Genomic DNA, 22,955 nt, shown 5'->3' on the forward strand with positions numbered 1-22,955 from the left:
GGATGGTGCCTGAGCCAGGTGGAAACCGCCGCAGGCCAGACAAAGTCCCTGTGTGGGACGGATCCAGCCCATAGGCCATATTTTGCCAACCCCTGGTCTTATGTTACTCGTAGGTGGGTTGGGGTATCCTCTTGGAGAAGAATTTAGTTGCCTACTCTGATATTCAGCATGATCTTGGCTCAATAATTGTCTGGTAGAGGGGTGATGATACTGATTTATTGATGATGAACTTTAAGTGCCACTTGTGGAGATAGTCAGTGATGAGTTCCATGTCATGACTCAGCATTTTTTCCAGTTCTGTCATATCAGTTCTTTGGGCTGCCATGGCAACATTAGCAGCATAAATGTATTGCTTAGATGTTTTATGTGGGAAGTCTGAGGTATACACAGAAAAATACTGGTGCTAGCACTGACCCTTGGGGACACCTATACACGAGCATGGAGGCTGATCCAATACGCTGGAATTCCAGCGTCTCAGAGCAGACTCAATTAATTGCAGCAATTACAGTGTTCTAGCAGCCTCCTGTGTCTCATGTATCAGTGTCCCCACGCTTAAAATTGGCAGTGGAGATACTGATACATGAGATGCAGCAGTTCTTTAGAGTGGCTTTTGGAGCCACTCTAATTAAAGTACTGCCCCCCAGCCACCTCCGGAGCACATGTAAAAGTGCCCTGGGAGATTCCGTTCTTCAGAGTTTATACTCTGTTTTTTTCTCCTTGGCTAGTAGTGTGAATGATCTGTTGGAGATTATGTTCATGATGAAAGCGCATAGTTTGCAGTCATATCATAGAGTGCAGTTTATATTTGAGGCTTTGGTGCCGTAGGGCTCCTGTAGACATGTGCGGAGCCTGCTCCAACGTGCTGGAAATCCATCATGTCAGAGCAGACTCAATCAAGTCTGCTGGAGCACAGAAATTGATGTGCTCTGGTAGCCTTCTGCATCATGTTTATCAGCGTCCCTGTGCATTTCCACGCTGAAAAAATGGCAGTGGGATGTTTTGAAATAAAGTATGTTTGATGAGCTTTAGTTCAGAGTGCCCAACCACCATTTTTTCAGTGCGGGGATGCTGATATGTGACGCATGGGTGCTTTTAATTAGCATGGGTCACTAATTAAAGTACCCAGAGCCTCATCCTGGAGCACATATAAAAATGCCATATACAGTATCAATAGGTGGCTGTAAGGCCACAGCATTTTCTGCCTCATTTCAAATCCATATTCTATGTCAAATGTAGGTAATCTAACTTGGTCAGTGGTACGCTGCTCTTTTCCAAAAGCCAGCTTGTTTTTTTGGGAGCTGGAAATCAATGATGCTCTCTATTCTATTCAGGATTATGCACTCTGTGAGTTTGTATGTAATGCATAGTAGTGAGATCAGTCAGTAGCTCTTTGGATACTCTGGTGTTTTAATGGGTTTCAGGATAACAAAGGTGTTACCCTTTCTTCAGGTTTTTGGAAGACTGACTTTCTTTTACACGTGAATTTCCAAAGCCATCTTTTCATTGTGATTCTGAACTTGGTAACGGATTCTTGGAATATTTTATCTGGGCCAGCAGCCTTGCAAGTCTTTTGAACCCACACCTACAAACTGTAAAAAAACCACCGAGCAGCAAACACACATATCATTCTTTCCAATGACTCGTTCCTCCGTCACCAAGGACGAGTCTCACACAGACTTCCCTGTTTTTAGCTCTTTTTGCTTTATATTTGTAGGGAGTCTAGTATAATGGGGGGTTGAGGTGCAATCACAATAGGTAGAATTACTGATTATTATTTATTGTTGTTACGCTATACTCCTGTTAAGCTAGGGAATATTTTTTAATACTTAATTCTCTGTAAAAAACAGTTTGTTTGACTCAATTTTTTCCAAATAGTTTTGGTTGAAAAAGTGGAGAGAAAAAGTTTTTTAATAGTCAAAACAATTTGTTTTGGCATTTTTTTAAATAAAACATTTGCAGTTTTCATTTTGGAATGAAGTTTTGAGACCAAAAATTGCTAAATTGAGTTTAAAAAAATAAAAGAAAAGATTTAATTTCATGTCCAACCAAAATATTCCTGTTCAATCCAAATATTTTTTTGCTACAGGCAGTAAGACAAAAAACAAAATAAATTATTGGCATAGCTGTACTCCATAACAACCTTGCCTACTGAGGATAAAACACCAACATTGTTGCTGATAACAATTATACACAAAGTGGTAATTTTCACTTAAAGACTTACAAAACTGCTCGAGGGCTGAGGGGAAAGGGAGGGAAATCCCAGCATGTACCTTTATTAGACAGTTACTTGGTAATTCACAAAAAAACAAACCTCCCATCAACCTGTGAAGATGACAGTAATGTTTGTATGTGCCAAATTGAATAAGGATCCAAATGTAAGGATACAACAGAGCGTGGTTCCAGATTTTAGAACTGGAAATTAGGATCTAGAACTACTTTACCAATTCTAGTGGACCTAGTTTTCCCTTAAAACTCAGTAAAAGGTTTTGGAGACTAGTAAATTTGTCCAACAATACAGTTTCCAGGGGACGTAAACTATTTGCAAATCCCTATTTGTTTCTGGACTAGTTTCTTCTGGGGAAAAAAGGGGGAAAACTTTTTGGACATGCCAAATATTTTGTTCTGGAAATGTTGAACCAAAACACGTTTTCCATTTCAATATGGTGGGGCTTTATGTTTTTGTTTTTGAAATGTAGCTAAATTAAAAAGAGTGGGGGTCAAAACATCCTAGGTTGACAGCAAAGGATATTTTTGGTGCATGTTGTTTTGCTGCGAGAGGGGGGAGGGGGATGGAAGGTTCTATTTTGGTTTGATCTGAAGAAGTGCTATATTTTTCCTTTTCAGTTCCTCAGTTTGGTAATTGAAACAAAATAATGCATTATTTAGCCAGTTCTGTTTTCCCTACCCAACAGAAAATTCCCGGTATTGATGATTCGCCATTACTTATAATTATCTCATGTATACAACACATATCACACCATACCTTTGTGTGCATATGTATTGGCAGGTGAGGCCAGAAACATACAGAGCTCCTTCAATGCCTGGGGCTGGGGGAAGAAGGAATTATGTGCACCAGGGTGGGGACAGAGTTTTACCTGCCCTGGCTCTCTGCACTCATGCAGCAGCTGTGGCTGGTGCTGTAGCAGCATGGCCTTTTGCTGCTACCTCTGGGGGACAGACTTGCTACACACCAGCTGCAGCAGCTTGGTGGTGCAGCCTTCCTGGGGGTTGCCCCTTGTGCCCTTTTCACTCCCTCTCGCTGCCCAGACAAGCTGCTGGGCACAAGGACGCTCTGAATGGAATGGAGGACACTGTTCTGCTCTCCCTTCTGCCCCACAAATACAGTGTTGGTGAGGGCTGCTTCTGCCTGGCTCCTGCAACTGGTCAGTGCGGAGCTATTCCTGCTGCGCTAAAGATTCAGGGTGGAATGGTGCCCCCTCTGTGTACTTGAGAGAGGAAATCTGTCTCAAGGCTTCTATTTCACTTTGTTTTGCTTACAGACTTGGTGTCAAAATGTACAACAGTGATGACGTTTATAAGAGCTCTTCCACTGAGAGAGTCCAGCAGCTGGAAAAAGAATTGGCAGTCCAGTTGGCAGAGTTGAAGGGAGAAATAAAAGATAATGGAGTTCTGCAAGGGACACCAAATAGGGCATACAGGTAAAGAGAACCTCTTGGTGAACAGGGAAGAGAGGGGGAATTATAGCTACAAGGTATTTAATAAATGTAGATCAGTAATTCTCAACCGTGGTACAGCAGCAACCTGCAGTGCCTTGAGCTCCTTTCAAGGGTGCAACACAATGTTAGCACTGTTAGGTGTGCAAGCATGTTTCACAAGATAAACCCAGAGATTTCACATAGGAATCCATAGTATCAAAAACATTCTGACCTGCCATGGGCTTTCTGAATTTTTTTTGCCACAGAAGAATTATTTTTCTATAGCCAAAAAATAGGTGACATTTGAGGGGTGCCTTGAGTCTAAAAAGGATGAGAATTGCTGATATAGATAAATGTCTGCTCCCTGCAATCTTTTTTCCCCACCTTGATACAAATCATATGTACCTAGAGAGGTGCTTGACATAGAGCAGGGGAGGAAAATTATTTTGTTTGGAAGGCCCTGTCCTGGTTGCCATCTTGGCACCAGAAGTCCCGACCCCTAACCCCTGACCTTTGCCACCAGATGTCCCTCACCTTTCCCTGGAAGTACTCCTTTTGGGAAGGGGTTTGCTATCTTGGAACCAAAAACTGCCCCCAGATTATATACTAAAAATCAAACAACCATAATAACGTTTTAATTTTATTTTTTAAAAATATTTTTCTCCTGTGTTTGTGCTTTGTATATAAAGGTGATTCCATATTAGCTCAAAATAAAGTCTTACTCTTGTGTATTGCAGGGGTGTGGAGGGGTGGGGGGTAAGAGGTTTGTGCGGGTCTGTGTGTGTTTCTGCGTGTGGGGGAGTGTGGGGGTATGTGTGGATGTGAGTGGGTGGGTATGGGGGATTTGTGGGGATGTGTGGGTTTGTATGTGGGTGGGTATGGGGTTTGTGGCTTGGGTGCACAGAGGGGGAGGGTGGCTAGGGGCGTGGGTGTGTGTGTGTGGTGGGGTATGTGCGTGTAGCAGTGAGCAGGGCTCCCCTGGAGGTGTGGGTGTGTGTGGTACGTGTGGGGTTTGTGGCGGGTGTGGGTGGGTCTGGTGTTTGTGGTGTGTGATTGTGTGTGTGAGGGAGGATGTGGTCATGGGGTTTGTGGGGGAGGGTTTGTGGGTATGGTGGGGTGTGGCAGGGCACTTTGTGCCTGCCACTTTAACGGCCTGGAGCTGGCAGCTGCCAGGTGCCTGATGAGGGCAGCCATTTTGAACCTAGGGCTGCCCATATAAACAGGGCAGTTCCGCTGCTGGAGGCCAGGCAACAGCATTGCCTGGCTGGAGGGCTGCTGGTATCATTGGGAGGTAAGGGAGGAGCTGTAGGGTATGGTAAGGAGGCTCCTGGTCCTGGGTACGACCTAAAACTGCACCCTGCCAGGAGTGGGTGGCCTGGTGGGGCTCCCAGTGGTGCGGGAGCCCCCAAGAAATGCCAGGCCAGTTACCCCCGGTGAAAGGCAGGTTGGGTGCCTTAACCCCTAGCCCTCACAACCGGGTGGGTTACCCCTTGTTTGGAGGGTCTGGAGGGTGGACCCCCGGAGAGAGAGAGAGAAAAGGCCATAGACTCAGGCCTGTCTGAACTTCCCCTGGCTGGTCAATGCTGGGGCCAGGACTGGAAGGGTCAAAGGGCCAGGGGCCCACCACAAGGAACACCCAAGAGCTGAGGGCCTGGGGTTCTGGCTGGCTTGGAGGTGGGCCAGGGCTAGTAGCTAAAGGGCCTGGGGGGGACCACACCCAAAGGGGAAGCGGTTCAGGGTGCTATGCTGCCCGGTATGAAGGCAGATGAGACTGCCTGAGGAGGGAATCCAGGCGGGGTTCAATTAGGAGGATTCTGGGGCCCAATGTGGGGCCTGGCAATAATGATAACATCGAGATGCCATCTGTGAGGTTTGGGCTGCAGCATAGGGGGGAATGGCGCCTCAGATCATGCCCCCTGGCATCAGGGCAGGAAATGGGCAGCCTCCTACTTAATTGACATCTATTAATTAATTAACAAGGTGTGGCGGGTGAGAAGGTAGGCAATTAGCCCAGAAACAGGTGGGTGGGCCACGGTTAAGTTAGCCCTGAGAAGGCCTGCCTGTTACATAGAGTGTGCATGGGAGTCCCCCACATGTGACCCCCTGAGCTGGTTAGCACCCATCCCTGCCCCACAACAGCATTGAGCCCACACACCCTGCAGTGCCTCCCTGCCAACAGTGTGCAGCCCCAGCACACCCCATGCCTGCTCCACATGGCCTGACTGTGGCATACCCTGCTGACCCCTGTGCATGCAGCAGGGCTAGGGCAGTTCCATGGCAGGACTTCCTTTCTAGGCAGTTCAGGTGGCAGCAGATCCTTCTGGTTGCCCCTTCTGCTGGCTCCAGCCCAGTGGTAGTTGTGGGGATCCACATGCACAGCCCTGACCCGGCACACCGTGCACCTGTTCTGGACTCGCATGCCTGGGCTGAGCAGCAACTTGCTCAGCATGGTGGGAAAGTGGCCCCTCCCACCTCGTTGCCACCGGGTAGTTCTCGTTGCAGCTGCCTGGAGCCTGTGGCACACTGGGCTGCCCTGCATCTGCTCTGCGCTATTGCCACTGCCCTGCTGGGCAGCCCAGAGATGGCAGTGACGGAGCCCAGAAGTGACTGAGCAAGGCAGCTCGGTGCAGCATGGGCTCCAGGTGGCTATAGTGAGAACTGTCTGGCGGCAGCAAGGGACTGCTTTCCCCCCATGCCAAGCAATGGTTTCTGCCTGGTGCCACTCCTACTGCTGCTGCTGCTCAGCTCAGATGGATGAGTCTAGTGCAGGGATGGGATATGCCAGGTTGGGGTTGTGCGTCCAGGTCCCTGCCACTACTGGAGAGATAGGGCCAGTGACAGCAGCTGGAAGGAGCCGCTGCTGCCTACAAAGGCAGTTCCTCTGTGGAGCTACCCCTGCTCCGCTAAATGCCCAGGGGCAGCAGGATGCGCCACAGCTGGGTAGTGCCTTGGCCAAGCAGGGCTAAGGGACCCACTGCAGGCTGGATCCGGCCCATGGGCTATATTTTGTTTACTCTCATCTTAGAGGCTTGGATGCACAGCTCAGAATCAGGTCCTTTTTTTTTTTTTTTTTTTTTTGAGAAGCCTGTGTCTTCCACTGACTCACGACAATAAAGCAAGTTAATTAAAATGGTGGTGTTTTGTTTGTTTGGATTTTTTATAAAGTGCAATTTAATGTTTTAGATCCCAGACAAAATATAATCTCCTCTGCAACCTTGATTATTCTTCCCTACACCTCTTACAGTAAAAAGAAGTGCATTTTAATGTTGTTTCCCCTACCTTCCTGTTGGCCACGATTCTGTTGCCCTTATTCAAGTGAGACTTGGTCACTTGCTATTTTAAAATGCACATTCCTTTTATGTAGTTGTGTAATACATTCAGGTAACATTTTTCCATATGTTTTAATACATAGACATTAACAAAAATAGACCTCCACTATCAATTCCTCTCCCATTCCACATCAGTTCTCATTCTTCCTGTTGCCTCACCAGAGGCAAAGTGAGCTCCTTCAGTAGCTTGGACAGAGTGTGGGGAAGGGCCAGGGCCAGGCAGTCTTACCTGCTGTGTTGCCAGCTACCTGGGGGCCCACCAGTATGGTTTCTCCTCTAAATCAGTCCCTGGGACTGGTGCCCTGCTCACCGCTGTATATGCTACTGTGCCTTGCTCATTAATTAGTATTAAGATCAAGTCATGTCATCCAGGCCTCACTTAGGGGGCAGAACTTCTCTTTACTCTACTGGGAGATTTAGTATGGCCTACATGACAGATTGCAGTCTTCTGTAGAGATAATAGAGCTAACGTTGGTCCTGTAGAGCAGTTTAGCTTCAGTGTTGTGCATGTTGGCACAGGCTGATTTGCTGAGTCATAAAGTTAAATATACCTGTTGTCCCGGGGGCTGAGGTAACAAGGGACGCTTACCTGAAGCCCAGGACAGGAGAGACGCAGAGCCGGAGGGAGAACAAGCGCAGCTTGTTAGCCGCATCTTCGTACAGCTGCGGCCAGCAGCTGACAGCAGTGTCAGATGCCAGCCGGGGGGTTTAAAAATGGCGGCCACCGCTCCGGAGGTGGCAGATAGCCTGGGGATCAAGCAGCGGTTAGGGCCAGTGACAGCGTGGGATCCCTGAGATGGGCAACGCCAAGCTGGCGTGCCGGAGGGAGCAGCGACCCAGAAGGGAAGCCTGACACCGGGGATGCCGGTGGGTCGACCCAGAAGCGACGGATCAGGTGAGCAGCTGAAGATCAGGATGACCCAGGAGGATTCAGAGGACCCCGAAGTAAGTTCCGAGACGGTGGGTACGGGCTACGCCGAACAGGTGCGAAGGACCGAGGACCACCTGGCTGGAGGGAGATCGGGGCGGGATCACTGCCAAGACCAGCAGACATCGGTTAAAGGAACACGAGTGGGGCAGCTAGAGAGCAGCTAAGGGGAATCCCTTCCCCCCTGTTCAGGCTAATAGGGATCCGGTGGAGGGTCAGCGAGGTAGTTAGGACGTTAGTAACTCCAAGTGGGGAGTGTCACACCAGGTGAAGGGTTTGTGGCGTGGGGTCTATAGAGGGTGCGACTGAGGCACCAGTGCAGGCTATTGTGAAGTGGTCGACATTAAGGTGGGAGTATCCCACAGATTGTGGGATTGAGGACAAAAGCCGTGTTATAAGCCTGCAGAAGCAGCATGGAGCAGGTGTGGGGAAGTGGAGCCCATAGGTGGCGTGAGGCCAGGGTGTAGGGGTGGCGGAGCCCCGTGTGCAACTGGCGGGCCAAGCCCGGGCCACCGAGGTACCTGTGAACTAGCCCTGTCCCACTGGGGAAACAACAAGTCGTGGCAGGAGAGAGCAGGGTTGGCAACGTGGGAGAACGAACACCCACGGTAACAAACAGGTCCGGACGGGGAGTAGCCACCAACCAGGAGGGCAGAGCTCCCAGGAGCGACACAAGATGGCCCGTCGGGGACACCTGTGCTGAACTCAACGTTGCTCTGTCTACACTGCTACCAGTACCTGGACTAGCCAGTGGTAAACTATCTGTATCAGTGCAGTATTTCACTTGGGTTAAAATAGGCTGTGCTGTCCCTGTTCTGGTTCTGGAGCTTAAGTGTTTCAAAGACCCAAACTAGTCTTTTACCCTGGCAGTCCCCATTTGGAGCTGGCATGAGTATTTGCTACCTTGTGCCATGTAGACAAACTCTTTGAACTTAGGTGTATCTACAGTGGAGGCATTCCCTTTATTATATACATATGTACATGTCATGTGTGTATAATATAAGCTCTTTTTTTCTATGGACAGGTTATTGGAATTTCCAAATTACAAAGCATGTTTACTAAGGAATGCCATGACATGGCTAGTGATGATGTAGTCACTACTTTGGGGGTAGAGATATAATAATACTGAACACCAATATACCGTTAAGGATTTAGCTAGAGACTGCAGGAGCATTCAGCCCCCACATCCTGGGATTTCCCTTATTGACCAATGTTATGTAGATACAGAATATTTTTTCAGCCCTAAAGGACTCTTGCCCTATGGATAGTATTTAACACCCCTTTATGCTACTTGAATTGTGTTGGGCCTCATAAATAGTGACAAACAACTACATTAACAGGCACTGCTTTGTTTCCTGTTGGTTTTTCTATAACATTCTTGTGGATAATCTTTTTGCAGCTCTGTTCCAATTCCGAAGGACTCATCTTATTTCAGGAAAGAAAGAGAGATGATACTGAAGAAAGGTTTACAGGTAACTGAAGCCTATGCTGGCATGACAAAGACCCTTTAGCTATATTCCAAATACATAGTAACTAAAAACTGATTTTGGATAAAGCGGATTTTTTTCATGAACAAAGGGGCTGTGATTCGTGTCTCCATTTTTAACAACTAAATGCTTGGAGAGCAGGAATAGTCCTAATATAGTGGTTTGCAACTTAGTAAAAGGATACTTTTTCCTCTGAAAAATGTATTCTTATAATATTAGTAATTTTGGACCCAGTTCTGGAGCATTTGGCATAAGACTATCCCTACTCAATTCAAAGGCTGCAGGACCAAGCTCATAACAAAGTTTTCTTTAACTGAAAATAAATTCATTTTGATATCCTAAGTTGTGGAGAGATGGAAAGCCTGCCACTAAGACCTTTCTGGGAAGGGCGGCTTTATCTTTTACAAAGCATGAATACTCCACAGGAGTGAGTCCTGTCCCTATGCCCCTGGAACATTTGTATTTTCAGCTGGGGGCACACAACATCTATCTGTCTGAGAGTTGGTTGCTGTTTGTTTGTAGGTAGCCGGAGCGAAACCTCTTGTTGTTCAGGCTGATGTCATGCAGAGGGAGCTAGAGAGCTGTCTGAGACGAGAGTACACAGAAGAAAACCTGCCTCTGCTGCTGCATCAGGTATTTTCACTGCTGCTCAGGGAGTGGCATACTGTTCCAATATGCTTGTCCTATGGTGGCTGACACTGTCTCTCACTTAAAGAAAGAATTACATGAAACTACATCCATGAAAATGGCTTGCAGAAAGTGTTTCCTTGGAGAATGGTGAACCACTTGTGCTGTTCTGTTTGGTATATAAACAGGTGTCCAAGACATCTGGGACAATCTGGAACAACTTCCAGGTGTTTTTTTTCCCCTCTTTCAGTGGGCTTAAGAATAATGCTACATTTTTACTGCTAGTGGCCTGCATTCTAGCATCCTCCCTGAAGAGACTAATATTTTATTCCTACAAGTAGCAGCATTTTCTTCACTGAAATTATTTGAGACGAAAATTGCTATTCTGTAGGGAGGAAGGGGAAGAGGGGCAGGGCACAGGTCCCAGGTGACTGACCAGCTGCTCTCTTTTCCATATAGGACATGCTGGGAGCATCTACATGAGATGTTTACTGACTAATTAGCTGTGTAGTAAATGTATGTCTACACATGTGCCCACATGTGCCCCTAGGCAGGAGTAAATTTACTAGGCAGGAGTAAATTTAATTTACTCTGCAGCAGGGCAGTACTTGTAAATACAAGTACTGTCCTGCCGTAGAGTAAAAAACCCTGCAGTACAGCACGTGTGGGCGCTGCCCCAGAGGGCTAGGGCACAAGGGTGCTTCAGTTCAATGGCTGCCTGCTGACTAGTCCCTCACTGATGCACCCTTGTGTCCCATCCAGCCCCTCTGCAGCACATTGAACTGGGTTGGAGCAGTCGTGGCTGGCAGGCTGACCCCCGGGCCTCTGCCAGCTGGGGCTGTTCTGACCTGGCTCGTTGTGCTGTGCTCCTGGATGCATGTGCAGGCATGGTGCCTAGGTGCAGTAAGCTCCAGAGTTTATTTAAGTATGCTAATGGCACATGTAGACATGCCCTATTATTACTGCTTTAGTTCCCCATAACCTGAAGCTGTTGCCATTTGCTTCCATTTGCTTAAATGTGGCGTATTGGTTATTTTTGGTTTTATTAAAGTTTTTTACAGACAGAATTACCCAGCTGGTCCAAAGCAAATATTTGCACTTGCTAAGATGGCAGAGATTCTGTAAGCACAGCAGTGTTATTGAACAGCTCTATCCTCTCTATCAGGTATGAACCAAAAAAAAGGAGCAAAGTACATACCATGATTGTGTGCCTCATTATGAAATATCAAGGTGTCTGTCTCGCACTAGTGTCAAAGCCTAGGGTCATTACCAGTAAAATACACAGAAAGTGTTGTTTATACTTCTGTAACACATGAGGTGGCCTTGCAGTTTCCAGCAACAGAATTAAAACACAGGGCTATCCCTGAAGAAATTACAGTCAGATGATGGAAGGAATTCTGAATATAAGTGATTGGTGTATAGTAGGCATGTGTCTTGTTACTTACACATCTGTTGCTTAAGTTTAAAGGTAAGCACCAGGTGGGCAGTACTATGCTTTTGCAGATCATTTCAAAGGAGCATTAATACCATATTTTTTAATAAGTGGAATTGCCTAGGAGTGTGTCCCACATTTAATAGTGTTCAATATCTATATCATGAACTGGCAAATGGGATTTGTGTCCACTTTGTAAATTTGTGCATGGTGATGAACTGGGTGAGGCAAAAATCACCCCAAAGGACAGGATTAGGGTACAAAATAGCCTTGATAGTTTGGAAAAATGGCCCAACATGAATAGGATAAAATTCAATAAAGGCAAATGTAAAGTACTATATCTAGAAAGGCATAGTGAAATGTACAGACACAAAATAGGGAATAACCAGGAAGGAAGCAGTACTGCAGTAAGGTACTTGAGAGTTTTTGTGGACCACAGGCTGAACAGGAGTCAATAATGTAATATAACAGCAAAAAAGGTTGGACTAGACCCTTTGAGCTTTATTCTAGCCCTGTTTTTTCTTTGATCAGTCTGCATGATTAGGTATTCTTTATATGCTATATATTTGCAGAATGTAGCTTTGAAAACTTAAACACTTTGCTAATAGCATGTGTATAATATACATCATTCATCTGCAATTCAAAGTTTCTGAGTACTACATCTTCCTAGAGGACCTCTGTTGCTCTAATGCTCCAAAATCCCAGAGCATTGAAATCTTCCAAAGCTGTACATATCTCTGGTAATGACCTTAACACAGTAATCTCACATTTAGCCCAGCAAGCTAGTAAGTTAAAAGGACATGGCTTAGCAGCCTGTAGCATTACATTGGTTTATTCAGCATAATCTGTTTGGATGAAACCTGGGATAAAGTCACAGAAAGGGCCTTTCTCTGAAAATGAGCAGTTCAGCATGAGTGCGTCCCGGGAAAGTGGAAGGCTCTTGCTCTTTTCAGCTTTCTGTGTTCCCATTTATTGCATTTCAAACAATGCTGTACTGATTTCGTTCAATAAGAGGTCTTTAGGAAGCACCTTTCACTGAAAATGCAGCTTTCACCTCTAAGACAGCTCAGCTTTGTGAGACAGAAGAAAACAAATTCCAGCACAATAATTTTAAATGATTTTCTTTCCAACATGTAAATGCAGTTCTTATGGGCTTATTCACAGTCCCTAAAAGTTGTAGTTAAATTGTTGACGAAATTTTCCATTAAGGGTTTTATGTAGCTATATAATAAATGTTTCTTCTATTTTCTATCAAATCTGCCTGTACCAATACTTCCACTAAATCTTCTGATTTCAATGTGGATGTTTTGAGCTTCCTCTTGGTTGCAGTCAGATATCTGGAAGTATCCTCATAGTGTTATGCTAGCAGCATGGGAGAACAAGAATGAAGGAAACATTAGAAAGAACTTCTGCTTGATATTTGAGCAACACTTTTATGAACAGACTCAAAAGAGAGTCAATAGACTGATCTCTGTGACACAAGATAGAAACTGCTGGGTGGATTATTGTCCAGCCTGGATGCCAGTATGGCATCTTGCACTTATTAGCAATATTGTTGGCAGCCTCCTAAAAGAGGCCAAGAACAGAAGGGACCTGGAAGCTGAATAGCTTTCAATTAATTATTACTAGTCAAGACATGGATACGATGAAGGAATATTTAGAAAAGCTTGAGCAACTCTGTCTTCATCTGACCCTCTTTTTTGTGGCTAAAGCCTTCACCTCAATACAAGAAAACGTGCTAGTGTGATCCTGTGGTTGCTTAGTATTCTAATAATTTTGGTTCTGGAGTTTGTTTTTGACAGCTGGCATAGATTGGGAAACTAAAGGGAACCAATATTTATAACTTGCCCCTTAGTAAGACTAAGTTAAAATGCTTTTAAAATGTTAACAATGGAAAATGGGAAAGAAATGGTAAAACTCCTTTCCTGTTTCTGATCATCTCTTGTCCACTTAGAGTATTATTTAATAGGGCTACTGGTCTAGGAGCTTTCATAACCCTTAAGTTATCTACCTGAGATATGAGAAATGTTTTTAGAAAGTTCTGGAATTGTGGTGGTGACATCATTTGCTTTCCCTTGAAGTCATTGTTGGCATCCACATTTTTAGGCAGCTGAATGCATTCATTACAGCGTCTATTCCTACAAATAGCAACTGCTAAGAAATACTCTATTTGCAACTGAGACTCACCTTAACTTTACACTGCCAATATCATGTTTATTTATTTTTAGTGTGTAACTGTGGGAAACAAGAGCCTTGAAATGACTCCCAAATTGGAATTTCTCATGTGGCAATAATTCAGTGTTCTTTTGGCCAATAAATAGAGAACAACCCCACCCAGGACAACTGTATTAGTTCTTTTTTTTGTCTCTTTCTCTCTCAATAGAAGCAAGTTGGTCACATTATGGAGGAGTACAATGATGCAGTTCAGAGGGCTGCAAGGCTGTCAGTTGCCCGAGAAAACTTCCTAACAGGAAAGAAAAATCCTGTAAATGTGGTGACCCAGGAAGACCTAGTTATTTACACACAGTGGCTAGTGTGTCACCTACACTCACTCAAGGCCATTCACAGCTATCTTAGGGTAAGAAGAGCAAGAGAAAAATGATTTGACTGAATTGGAGGATGAGAAGGTATCTGAGAACTGAAGGCAGTTTTGTTTTGGGTGAGGGAAATCCTTGCAGGAACACTGCAGCCAGGGTAAAAATGTCAACAACAAAAATTGAAAAACAGGTAGGTTTTTTTTTAAACCAGGTTAAACCTACAAGAAACCCAGAGAGGTAAAACAAACTCCACTGTCAAAATGCCTGATGACAGGCTGGTAAAACACACAACTCTGTTAAGTGTGGGGTAAGACATTCCTGAGTTTAAGATAGCTGTGATTAGCTACTTGGGATTGATAAGGTCTAGGGCAGTGGCTCTCAACCATTTAAGGCTGAAGACACCTCTCGTTAGACCCCAAGCACCCCTCAGAAAATACTAGCTCTTAGCTTTCACTTGTTTTTTGAATATGGAAAAATAATAGAACAATTGTTCTGTTGCAAAGAACTCAAAAATACCACAACGGGGCAGAATGTTTTTGACACTGTGGATTCCTATTTGAGCTCTGAGTTTTCTTGTGAATAATTTATGGGTATGGGCAAATCTAAGATTTTGAAAGCAGGTGCAGATGGTATGGTGCATCATTATAAATAACACAACACACCTTTTTCTCCAGTTAAAAAAAAACTAGTTTTGCTAAGAAAAGTTTTGCTAATAAGTAGGGGCCTAGAGCTATATTATTCAATTTAAGATTGAAGCAAAAAAAAACTTTATTGGAATAGGTATTAATTTGCTATATCATATGTATAAAAACACAACAACGTAGGCAAAAATAATCCAAATATGTTGTTGTATTAGTCCTGGAGTCATTAGAGTTGCACGTACATCTTTTTTTCAGATTCATAAAACAAAATCAAGCCTTCTTGAGCATCTAAATAGTGCCTCCAATGCTTTAGTGAAAGTGATTTCCACACTTGAGCTAATGTTCACCTGAGTTAATATTTCCACACCTGAGTTAAATGTCTTTAGCTGTTGAAGGAATCAAAATGGGGTACAAGTGCATCAGTGCGCCGCCTCTAGATCTGCCCCTGTTTGCATAGTGCTAACATTGTGAAGCACCCTGCAGCACACTTCAAAGGATCTCATTGCAGCCCAGGTGCTGAAGTACCCTGGTTAAGAATCGCTGGTCTAGGACAGAGGTCCTCAACCATTTGCCCCACAGGTCAGTATCAGGCCTTGCGGTCTGGAACCATGGGCGACTGGTGCCACCTTAGTCAGGGGGGCATGTGCCCCCCCCCCAGCAACCAGTCAACATGGCCAATCTCACCAACCGGGGGGGTACCCCCATGGGCAGCCAATCTAACTGATGGTGGGGAGAGTACCCCCGTGGCTGATTGCATTGAGTGGGAAGCAGCTGCAGTGCTCTCACTTCCTGGCCAGCGCTCACAGGGGGGGCACCGGAGCTCCCGCCTGGCCCCCTGCCCATCCCCTAAGTGGAGAGCATTGCCTGTTAGGGGGTGCATGTGCACCCCCATCCACCCCTTATGCATTGCCACTGCTCAGAAGGTCACCTAGTCTAACCTTCTGCTCAAGGCAGGATCATCCCTGTCTAAATTATCCCAGATAAATGCTTGTTGAGCCTGCACTTAAACACTTACAGTGGCAGAGATACCACAGCCACATACCCACTTTCTGATGTTGTAAAAAACCCTTACTGGGGAAACAGAATCCATGTGTTTATCGGTGACTGGTACCACCTTAGTCAAGGGGGACACGTGTCCCTCCAGTGACCAGTCAGCAACCGGGAGGACACCACATTTCAAGAGCTAGGGGAGCCTCATAGGCCAGATGACACAGCTCAGCAGGCTGGGTGTGACAAGTAGGCCAGGGGCTGAGCACCTCTGGTCTAGGGCATGAACAGAGCAGTCTGGAATAAGTAAGAAATAAGTTTGGATAGGTTATTTTGGCTTATGGTTGTTATATTTATTTGTCAGAGAAGTCAAACTTCCAGGGAAGGTGGAGTTTGGCTTTAGCATACTATATAATCTGTCTGTAGGCTAGATTAGAAGTAGCAACAGTTCAGAGGCCCATACTATCTAATGCTACCCCTGTAGTAAGGTCAATTTATAATAAGATAATATATGAGGGTTCACTAGAGAAAAATACAAATGCAAATCTGAGTAGTTGTTTACTGTACTTAGTGATTAGACAATAAAGTAATTGAAAGCAGTTTTCAATTTTTTGTTGTTCATAATCTGAAAGCTAATCATGGTTAATATTTTTCTTCTGTGCCTTTGTCTCCTTCCCACCCTCCCTTTTTGGTCATAGATTCAATGGCTTTAATGGCCTTTCAGTGAATCAAAGTAATGATGCTTGCATTTATAACTTCAGGTTCTCCAGTATTTGCCCATCTCTCACAGAATGGATGTAACTATTGAGAAACACCGTGATGTGGCACAGGACAACCAGGACAAATTTGGAAGTGTTGCTGGGTGTGAATCTATGTCTTCTGATGTTTGTTTCTTACTGTGCCCCAGTTCTTCATATACAGATGGTGAGAAATGGCCACTCTTCCCTTAAAACCTCAGTAAAAGGATGGTGCACTTGAGGAAAGTGAAGAGATTTCTTAGCAGGCTTAAAAAATTCAGAATTCAAAAGGCAGTTTCCTTAATATTCCGCCCATCTATTTTTTTTAGTAAGGTTGCATAGAACTTTTATTGAATTGTCATTAAGGCCATTTGTACACACCATGGGGTTTTACTTCGGTTTAATTCTCTGTAAATTGAAGCAGTGGGTTTTTAAAAACATTGCTTCAATTTAGGGCGAAGTAAATCCACATGGCATGTACACAAGGGTTGGACCTGATCCTTACCTGCCTCTCCAGCAGCAGAGAAGAGAGGGTGAGCTGCTAGTGGGCCAAGCAGTCCCTGAGCTGGGGGGGGATGAGGGGGCTGGTGCTTCCCTCCACGGCAGCGACAGCACCTGCCCACAGGCACCCAGCCTGGGCAGGAAGATAGGCTCCAGGGAGAAAAAGAAAAGATCACTTTTTTTTTTCCTTTAGTGGAGCCTGCCTGCACAGGATGCCGCTGGGCTGCCTGTGTGGGCTGTCTGCACAGCCCCTGAGCTGCACAGGGCCTGGTGCTACCCTCCGCAGCTGTAAGGTAGCAAACTAAAATACCTTGGACATGTTTTATTTTGCTGCATCCCATAGTCATTTAATATGTATTATGCCCCCAACATGTAGAAACGGCTGCACCATTAAAACACATTATGTTGTTGACATTTGTAAACAGCTGTACCATTAAAGCAGTACAAAAAGGCATTAAGCTGCTTTGAAGGCCAATTTTGTGCCATGTTCAAATGGCCTAAGAGTCCAATTAGAAAATACAGGCGGACTCCACTTGATCAAGAAACCAGGGAATTATTTTGATTATAACAAGTGTTGAAATGTTTATCTTTCTGGCTTTCACTCAAATGCTGCCTAAAAATATGTATTGACTAATTAAGCAATACATCTCTCTGTAAAACACACAGGAAAGCTGCTTCTTGGTGTTTCCTTATTTCTGTTGAATTCTGGGTACTGTGCTGTTGTTCATATAGCATCACATATGTGTGTGGCACTTTGCAGGCAAATAAAGAATCCCTGAAAAAAATAGCTTCAATCCAGTGGTTTAGTTGTCCCTTCGATGGCCCGGTCCTGAATTCAAGAAAGTACAGAACTGTGTCACCTGAGAAGATTGTTCCCTTCTGTAGCTGGGAAGCAGACTAGTGTGAGTGAGAAAATCAGGGCTGTGGCCTGCAACCTTGCCCCCTCTCCCTCCCTCCTCCCACCCCTGCACTCCATTGCTTTCTATTTTGAGAGTTTAGTACAATATGGAAGGTATAGCAGGGCACTGAGGTGCCTGCTACTTGTGCAGTAATAATGAAGGTTGCTACGGCAACTGGTGGGTGTCAGCTGACCGGAAGGGGCAGGGCTTGGCTCCTATGTAACTCCCAGGCTGAGGCCAGGCAGGGAGTTCCCTGCCAGCAGTCATGGGGGAAGGAGCTATCCCAGAGCAAGCAGAGGGGAGAGTCCAGATTGCAGGTACAGCTCTGAGACTGGGGGAAGGATAGAGCACCCCTGACATGGCAGGAAAAATGTAATAGCCGAGCAGCTTGAATTTATGTTACAGCCCATGGGCTTGTGTTTTGTTTCTTGTTGTATAAAATACCAGAAGTTTGGGAGAGGCTGTTAGGGGTTGGAGGAAGCCTCCTAGGGGGCCCTCGGCAACGTGAGAACCCCAACCCCTGAGAGAGGGGGTCAGCGAGAAGCCCCAGAGAGGTGCAGTCTTAAAAGCCAGGGAGCTCTGGTGTGCCTGTGGTGCAGCTTTATTTTGTTTTGGTTTTTTTGTGGCCTGGAGGTTGCAGGCTCGGGATTGGCCCCTGGTTTTGGGCTTGTGGCCCTCTGGATGTGGGGTTGGCACCAGATTGGAGCAGAAAAAGGAGCCCTGGGCCTTAAGACAATGGAAAAGGCTAGATCCTTGGAGTCAAACACTGTTTAGTGGATTTAGACGGGGAGGCCTAGCTAGAGAAAATCAGGGGTCAGTCCTACATAGGGGAAAGGCCCCAACATACCCAATACAATAGGCAGCCTCCCACTCTCAAGCACATCATCCTACTTTCCATCAAGACGTGGCAGGAGAGCATAGGGCAGGACATAAAAACCCCAAAAAAGGATCCAAGAGTGCCCCATGCAAGGTGCAGAGGACTAGGAAGATGGCACTGGGAAGGGCGATCTGTTACAGAAGGGTATAATATGGCCTGGAGTAAAGATAATTTTGAATGATTCATTAAATGTGTCCTGGTGAGAAGAAAGTAAGTAAAGAATGAATTGTAAGGTTCTAAAATGGAGAAGGGTATGAGACACAAAGTATGGGTGAGGGAGAGAGAGTGCAGCTGCATGAAACGTTACTTCCTGCACATAGTTGCCTCCACTGCTTGTACTGCCTTAATGGTGGTTGTGTATGTGCCCTAAAAGGGCTTAATAGAAAGTAGAAGAAGTTGGAGGATCCACCACTGCATGCATCATGTTCCTTTCGGGACACTGTATGCTTCAGTTTTAAGGGACCCTAAAAGCTATTGTAGTCGTTAGCACTGTTCTGTGAGAGGCATCACAGGTGCACTGCTGATTTCAGACATTTATTAGCAATTGTCACTCTTCCTGCTATACTAGTAACACTGAGCCTGTATGCACTGTGAGGCTTAATCCTCATTAAATTAAATAGGTTTATAACATTTAAATTTGTTTATTTTGGAGCATTGCATCAGTGTTTGCATGCACTAGGTTTTTGAGTGAATTAAGCCCAGTCTCTGGACGGCACTGCAGGAGAGTGGGATGGTCCAGTGCTGCCTGCCCAGCTTAGGGCCCCAGCCCCATGCTCTGCCACACTGCTGTGAAAGCAGGGAGCTGGCAAATGGTACAAGAAAAAAAAGCAAAAGCAATTTGAAAGCAAAAACAATTTGAAGTGGTGAACTACAAAAAAATCACAGCACCATCTGGTGGACAAAGAGGCTCATAACGTGTCTTGGAGTGCCTTTGTGTTTGCACTCAATGACTCCATGGATGTGATGCTTTAATTTGTGGCAAGCCAAACTAAACTACATCTGAGGTGTTTTACTTCAATGTGCCAGAAAGACTTTTAAAGCATCCAGAAAACTCACTCGTGCAAACAGTCACGCCATTGCAGTGCAAGAAAGCAGAAAAAACGTGGCATGTACAAATGCCCACTATACACAGAAATATATTGAGGCCTGCTACGTTTTTCAAGTCTGTTCCCCTTGGCTGCTGGTTTTCCAGGATAAAACTCCTATAAATTTTGTACCATTGTTGGTCTGTGAGACTGGAACAAGAGTGGTGCATCCAGTGCTATGACCTTGTATGGATAAGGTCTCTTCTCTTGAGGACAGAATAGGGCCCAAGACCTCACAGTAGAGGAAGAGTTGGCAGAGGGTCATTTGAGGATTTGAGGATATTTTTAGGCTTACTGCTGTGGGTGTCTTGGGAAACATCCCTCCCCAAAAGGCCATTGTCTTATCTTGTATCATGTAGCTTGTTTTAAAGTGCATTTGGGTAATTCACTTTGCAAGGGAATTGGTAATAAGAAGCTACTCAAAAGCAACTGAGCTCATTTTGATGTTTTGCTTCAGTAACTGGTTATCTAATGGCTTTTTCTGCAGTATTATATTAACATTGCAGGCTTCAGTCATATCCTGTCTAGATCTGAGCCACATGGATTAAACAACAAAATGATTAAACAAAACATTAAAAGAGAAGATGAAGTGAAGTGTAGAATGGGAACACAGATGGCCCATTATGGCCAAAACACTGATCTAATATATTAGATTATATATAGCTTCAGTAAATCCCCATGGTCTTGCTGAATTTCAGAAAATTGTAACATATCTATTAAAATGCTTTGACTGTGTTGTCAGTATAATGCCCAGGGGAGAGCAGCTTAATATTTGAACTTTCAGAAATCTTTTGGGGAGTCTGCTGCTTGTTCCCAACAGGTACTACTGCAACACAGTTCAAATAAGCATGCAACTGCTGTTCAGCAAGTATGAAATTAGTATAATCTTTATTCATAAAATCAGCTGGGTGATCAGATTGATCAGCAGCAGGGATAGTGCAGAGTTAAACACAAATCCAAAGTGCCTTTCTGTTCTATTCTTTATACATTAGAAATGCCTACATCAGGCAGACATAATTGCATATTACTACTTAACTATCCTAGATGTCTATTTTACCCAGTTCAGGTTGCGTTGCATCATTCTACATACTTTTCTTATGTTCTATCATGTTTGGTGCCATGCACTTTTACATTTTATGAATGAATGAATTTATTTAAGTACAGCATCCCCTACACATGTGTTGTTTCATGTTTGGTCATATCATCCTGTGCTTTTTTATCCACTGTTGCAGTTTGTACTGATTCCATCCATCTCAGGATACATTTGAACAGATCCCAAGTGTCCTGATACACACTCTGTTGCCCTTCACAGAACTTACAGCTTCCCAGCTTTTAACTCCTCCTGGGCTGCCTTATGACCTACATTGCTGAAGAAGGGCAAAATCTTGTCAACTGTTAATTGGCTTAGCATCAGAAAACAAATAGCAGGATTTAATGTTTGAATTTTTTTTAGCATAGCAGAAGGTGGAAGCATTACCTGAAGCTCCCATACTAAATCCAGTTGTAAACACAGTTACTGAAAATCTGAGAAGTGGGGTGGCAAAACTTGCAGACATTATTAGGTTGGTCAAGAATAGAACAATATTTGAACAATGAGCCATTTGCAAGTTTGATTCCAGATGCAGCTGGGAAAAAAGAACAGGATCAGGAGGGAAAAAACCCCACATGAATATTTTAATATTTCCAAAAAACTATTTCTAAAACGGGGTGGTGGATGTCAGGTGTAGGTCGTGTTGGAAGTAATTGCATCAGAACTGATTCGCTCATACTTAAGACAGAGGAAGAAGAGGAGCCCTGTTTTCAGGAGCATCCTACTGAGAGAAAATTTACAGCAATGCCAGAATCATATGTGTTGCTATAGCAGTGATGAAACAAAAATAGTTAACATACCTCACTTGCTTATAGGCTGTGAAGATTTTATGGAAGGACTGACTAACACCTGGGTGTTTTGTGAACCAGTAATGCTGTCATAGTTCAGGCACTTGGATGCATTAGTTACCCTGTGCTTTCCATTTTGGCAAAGAAGTGTTCCTCTAGCAATAACAGCAATAACACCAGATAGTACTGGAGCAAGCTGCATTCAGAATAGCTATTCGTATTTTAACTTTTGGACAGGGAGGTTTTAATAAATATCCATTGGATATTCTGTGTCAGACTGAATTCTTTAAAACCTTTCAATATACATAATGAATGGGAGGATGAGAGTGCTGTCTGGATGCTGATAAAGACCATTGCTTTTCAGATGTCACTTACAACTGTTGCAAACGGCAGTTAATTGAGTTCTGGTTTCTTATAGGGCCACACAAAAGGGACACTGCATTCATGTTGCCCTGTCACTGCACAGGAACTGATGAGCTGAAACCTCAGCTCCAACTTCTCCTTTCTCACTTTGGTATCTGCTATGATACAGATAATCTCAAGAACTCGGCTGATGAGATGGAGCTTTTTTCCCTGGTAATAAGATCATTAAAAAAAACCCCAAACCACTGAGCTGGGTGGCAGGGTGGGTCTGGAGACTGAAGAGTGCAAATAGCATCGTGTGTGGCAGGAAATGAGTACCTTGTCTTTGATAAGAAGTGCATCCAGATGGAGAGCAGTTAAAAGCTTGGATAACTTCCCTTATAGCATAGTACAGCAATTACTGGAAACATGGATGCATTGCTGTCTTTAACATGTATGGTAATTTTGATTAAGGTAAATCCATAATCCATAAAAAATTACCATAATTACCAGGGCTTTATTCTATCTGCTGACCCTCCTGCCATTACACATGAATTCATTTCTCAGACTTGTCTCACTTCATTTTAGCTTGTCTTATGACCAAGGATCCTGGTTTTCTCTGATTAAAAAAAATCCCCAATTTTCGTATTTTAAAAAGTAACCCCAAATCCACATTTTCCCATGATTAAAATGAAACACCAATAATATGTATTATTGATATATAAAATAAAAGCCTTTGTCTGTCTGCAGTGCTTTATTTGCGCTCTGATTGGCCGACGGAAACAGCCAATCAGAGTGCTCCAAGCATGGGGACGCACTGTCATGATACTGAAGCTGCGCCGAGGACGAGAGAGGGTGGGGGAGCCAAGGCCAGCCCCGCTCCCTGCAAGATGCAGAACAGCAGCAGCATGGGGTGTTAGGTGGTGGCACTGCATCCCAGCCCCTCCTCCCCCATCATTCTTGATAGGCAATTGGCTAGCATATATATATGTGTGTGTGTGTGTGTGTGTGT

At 44.6% G+C, this 22,955-nt stretch overlaps 1 protein-coding gene across 4 annotated transcripts in view; it reads left to right on the forward strand.

Annotated features, from left to right (window-relative positions):
- The window catches only part of LOC109311924 (transmembrane protein FLJ37396), a 141,498-nt gene that overhangs the window by 7,024 nt on the left and 111,519 nt on the right, over nt 1–22,955 (forward strand). For all 4 annotated transcript variants that reach the window (XM_019537880.1, XM_019537878.1, XM_019537882.1 and 1 more), the window contains exons 2-8: nt 3,501–3,659; nt 9,313–9,385; nt 9,923–10,033; nt 11,079–11,192; nt 13,843–14,037; nt 16,386–16,548; nt 22,020–22,177. In XM_019537880.1, the coding sequence (XP_019393425.1) occupies nt 3,514–3,659; nt 9,313–9,385; nt 9,923–10,033; nt 11,079–11,192; nt 13,843–14,037; nt 16,386–16,548; nt 22,020–22,177 (960 nt within the window). In that variant the 5' untranslated portion in view covers nt 3,501–3,513. The remainder of the gene's footprint in view (nt 1–3,500; nt 3,660–9,312; nt 9,386–9,922; nt 10,034–11,078; nt 11,193–13,842; nt 14,038–16,385; nt 16,549–22,019; nt 22,178–22,955) is intronic.

The sequence above is a fragment of the Crocodylus porosus genome, unplaced genomic scaffold (genome assembly GCF_001723895.1).
Source record: "Crocodylus porosus isolate Cpor-Errol unplaced genomic scaffold, CroPor_comp1, whole genome shotgun sequence".
Lineage (NCBI taxonomy): Eukaryota > Metazoa > Chordata > Crocodylia > Crocodylidae > Crocodylus > Crocodylus porosus.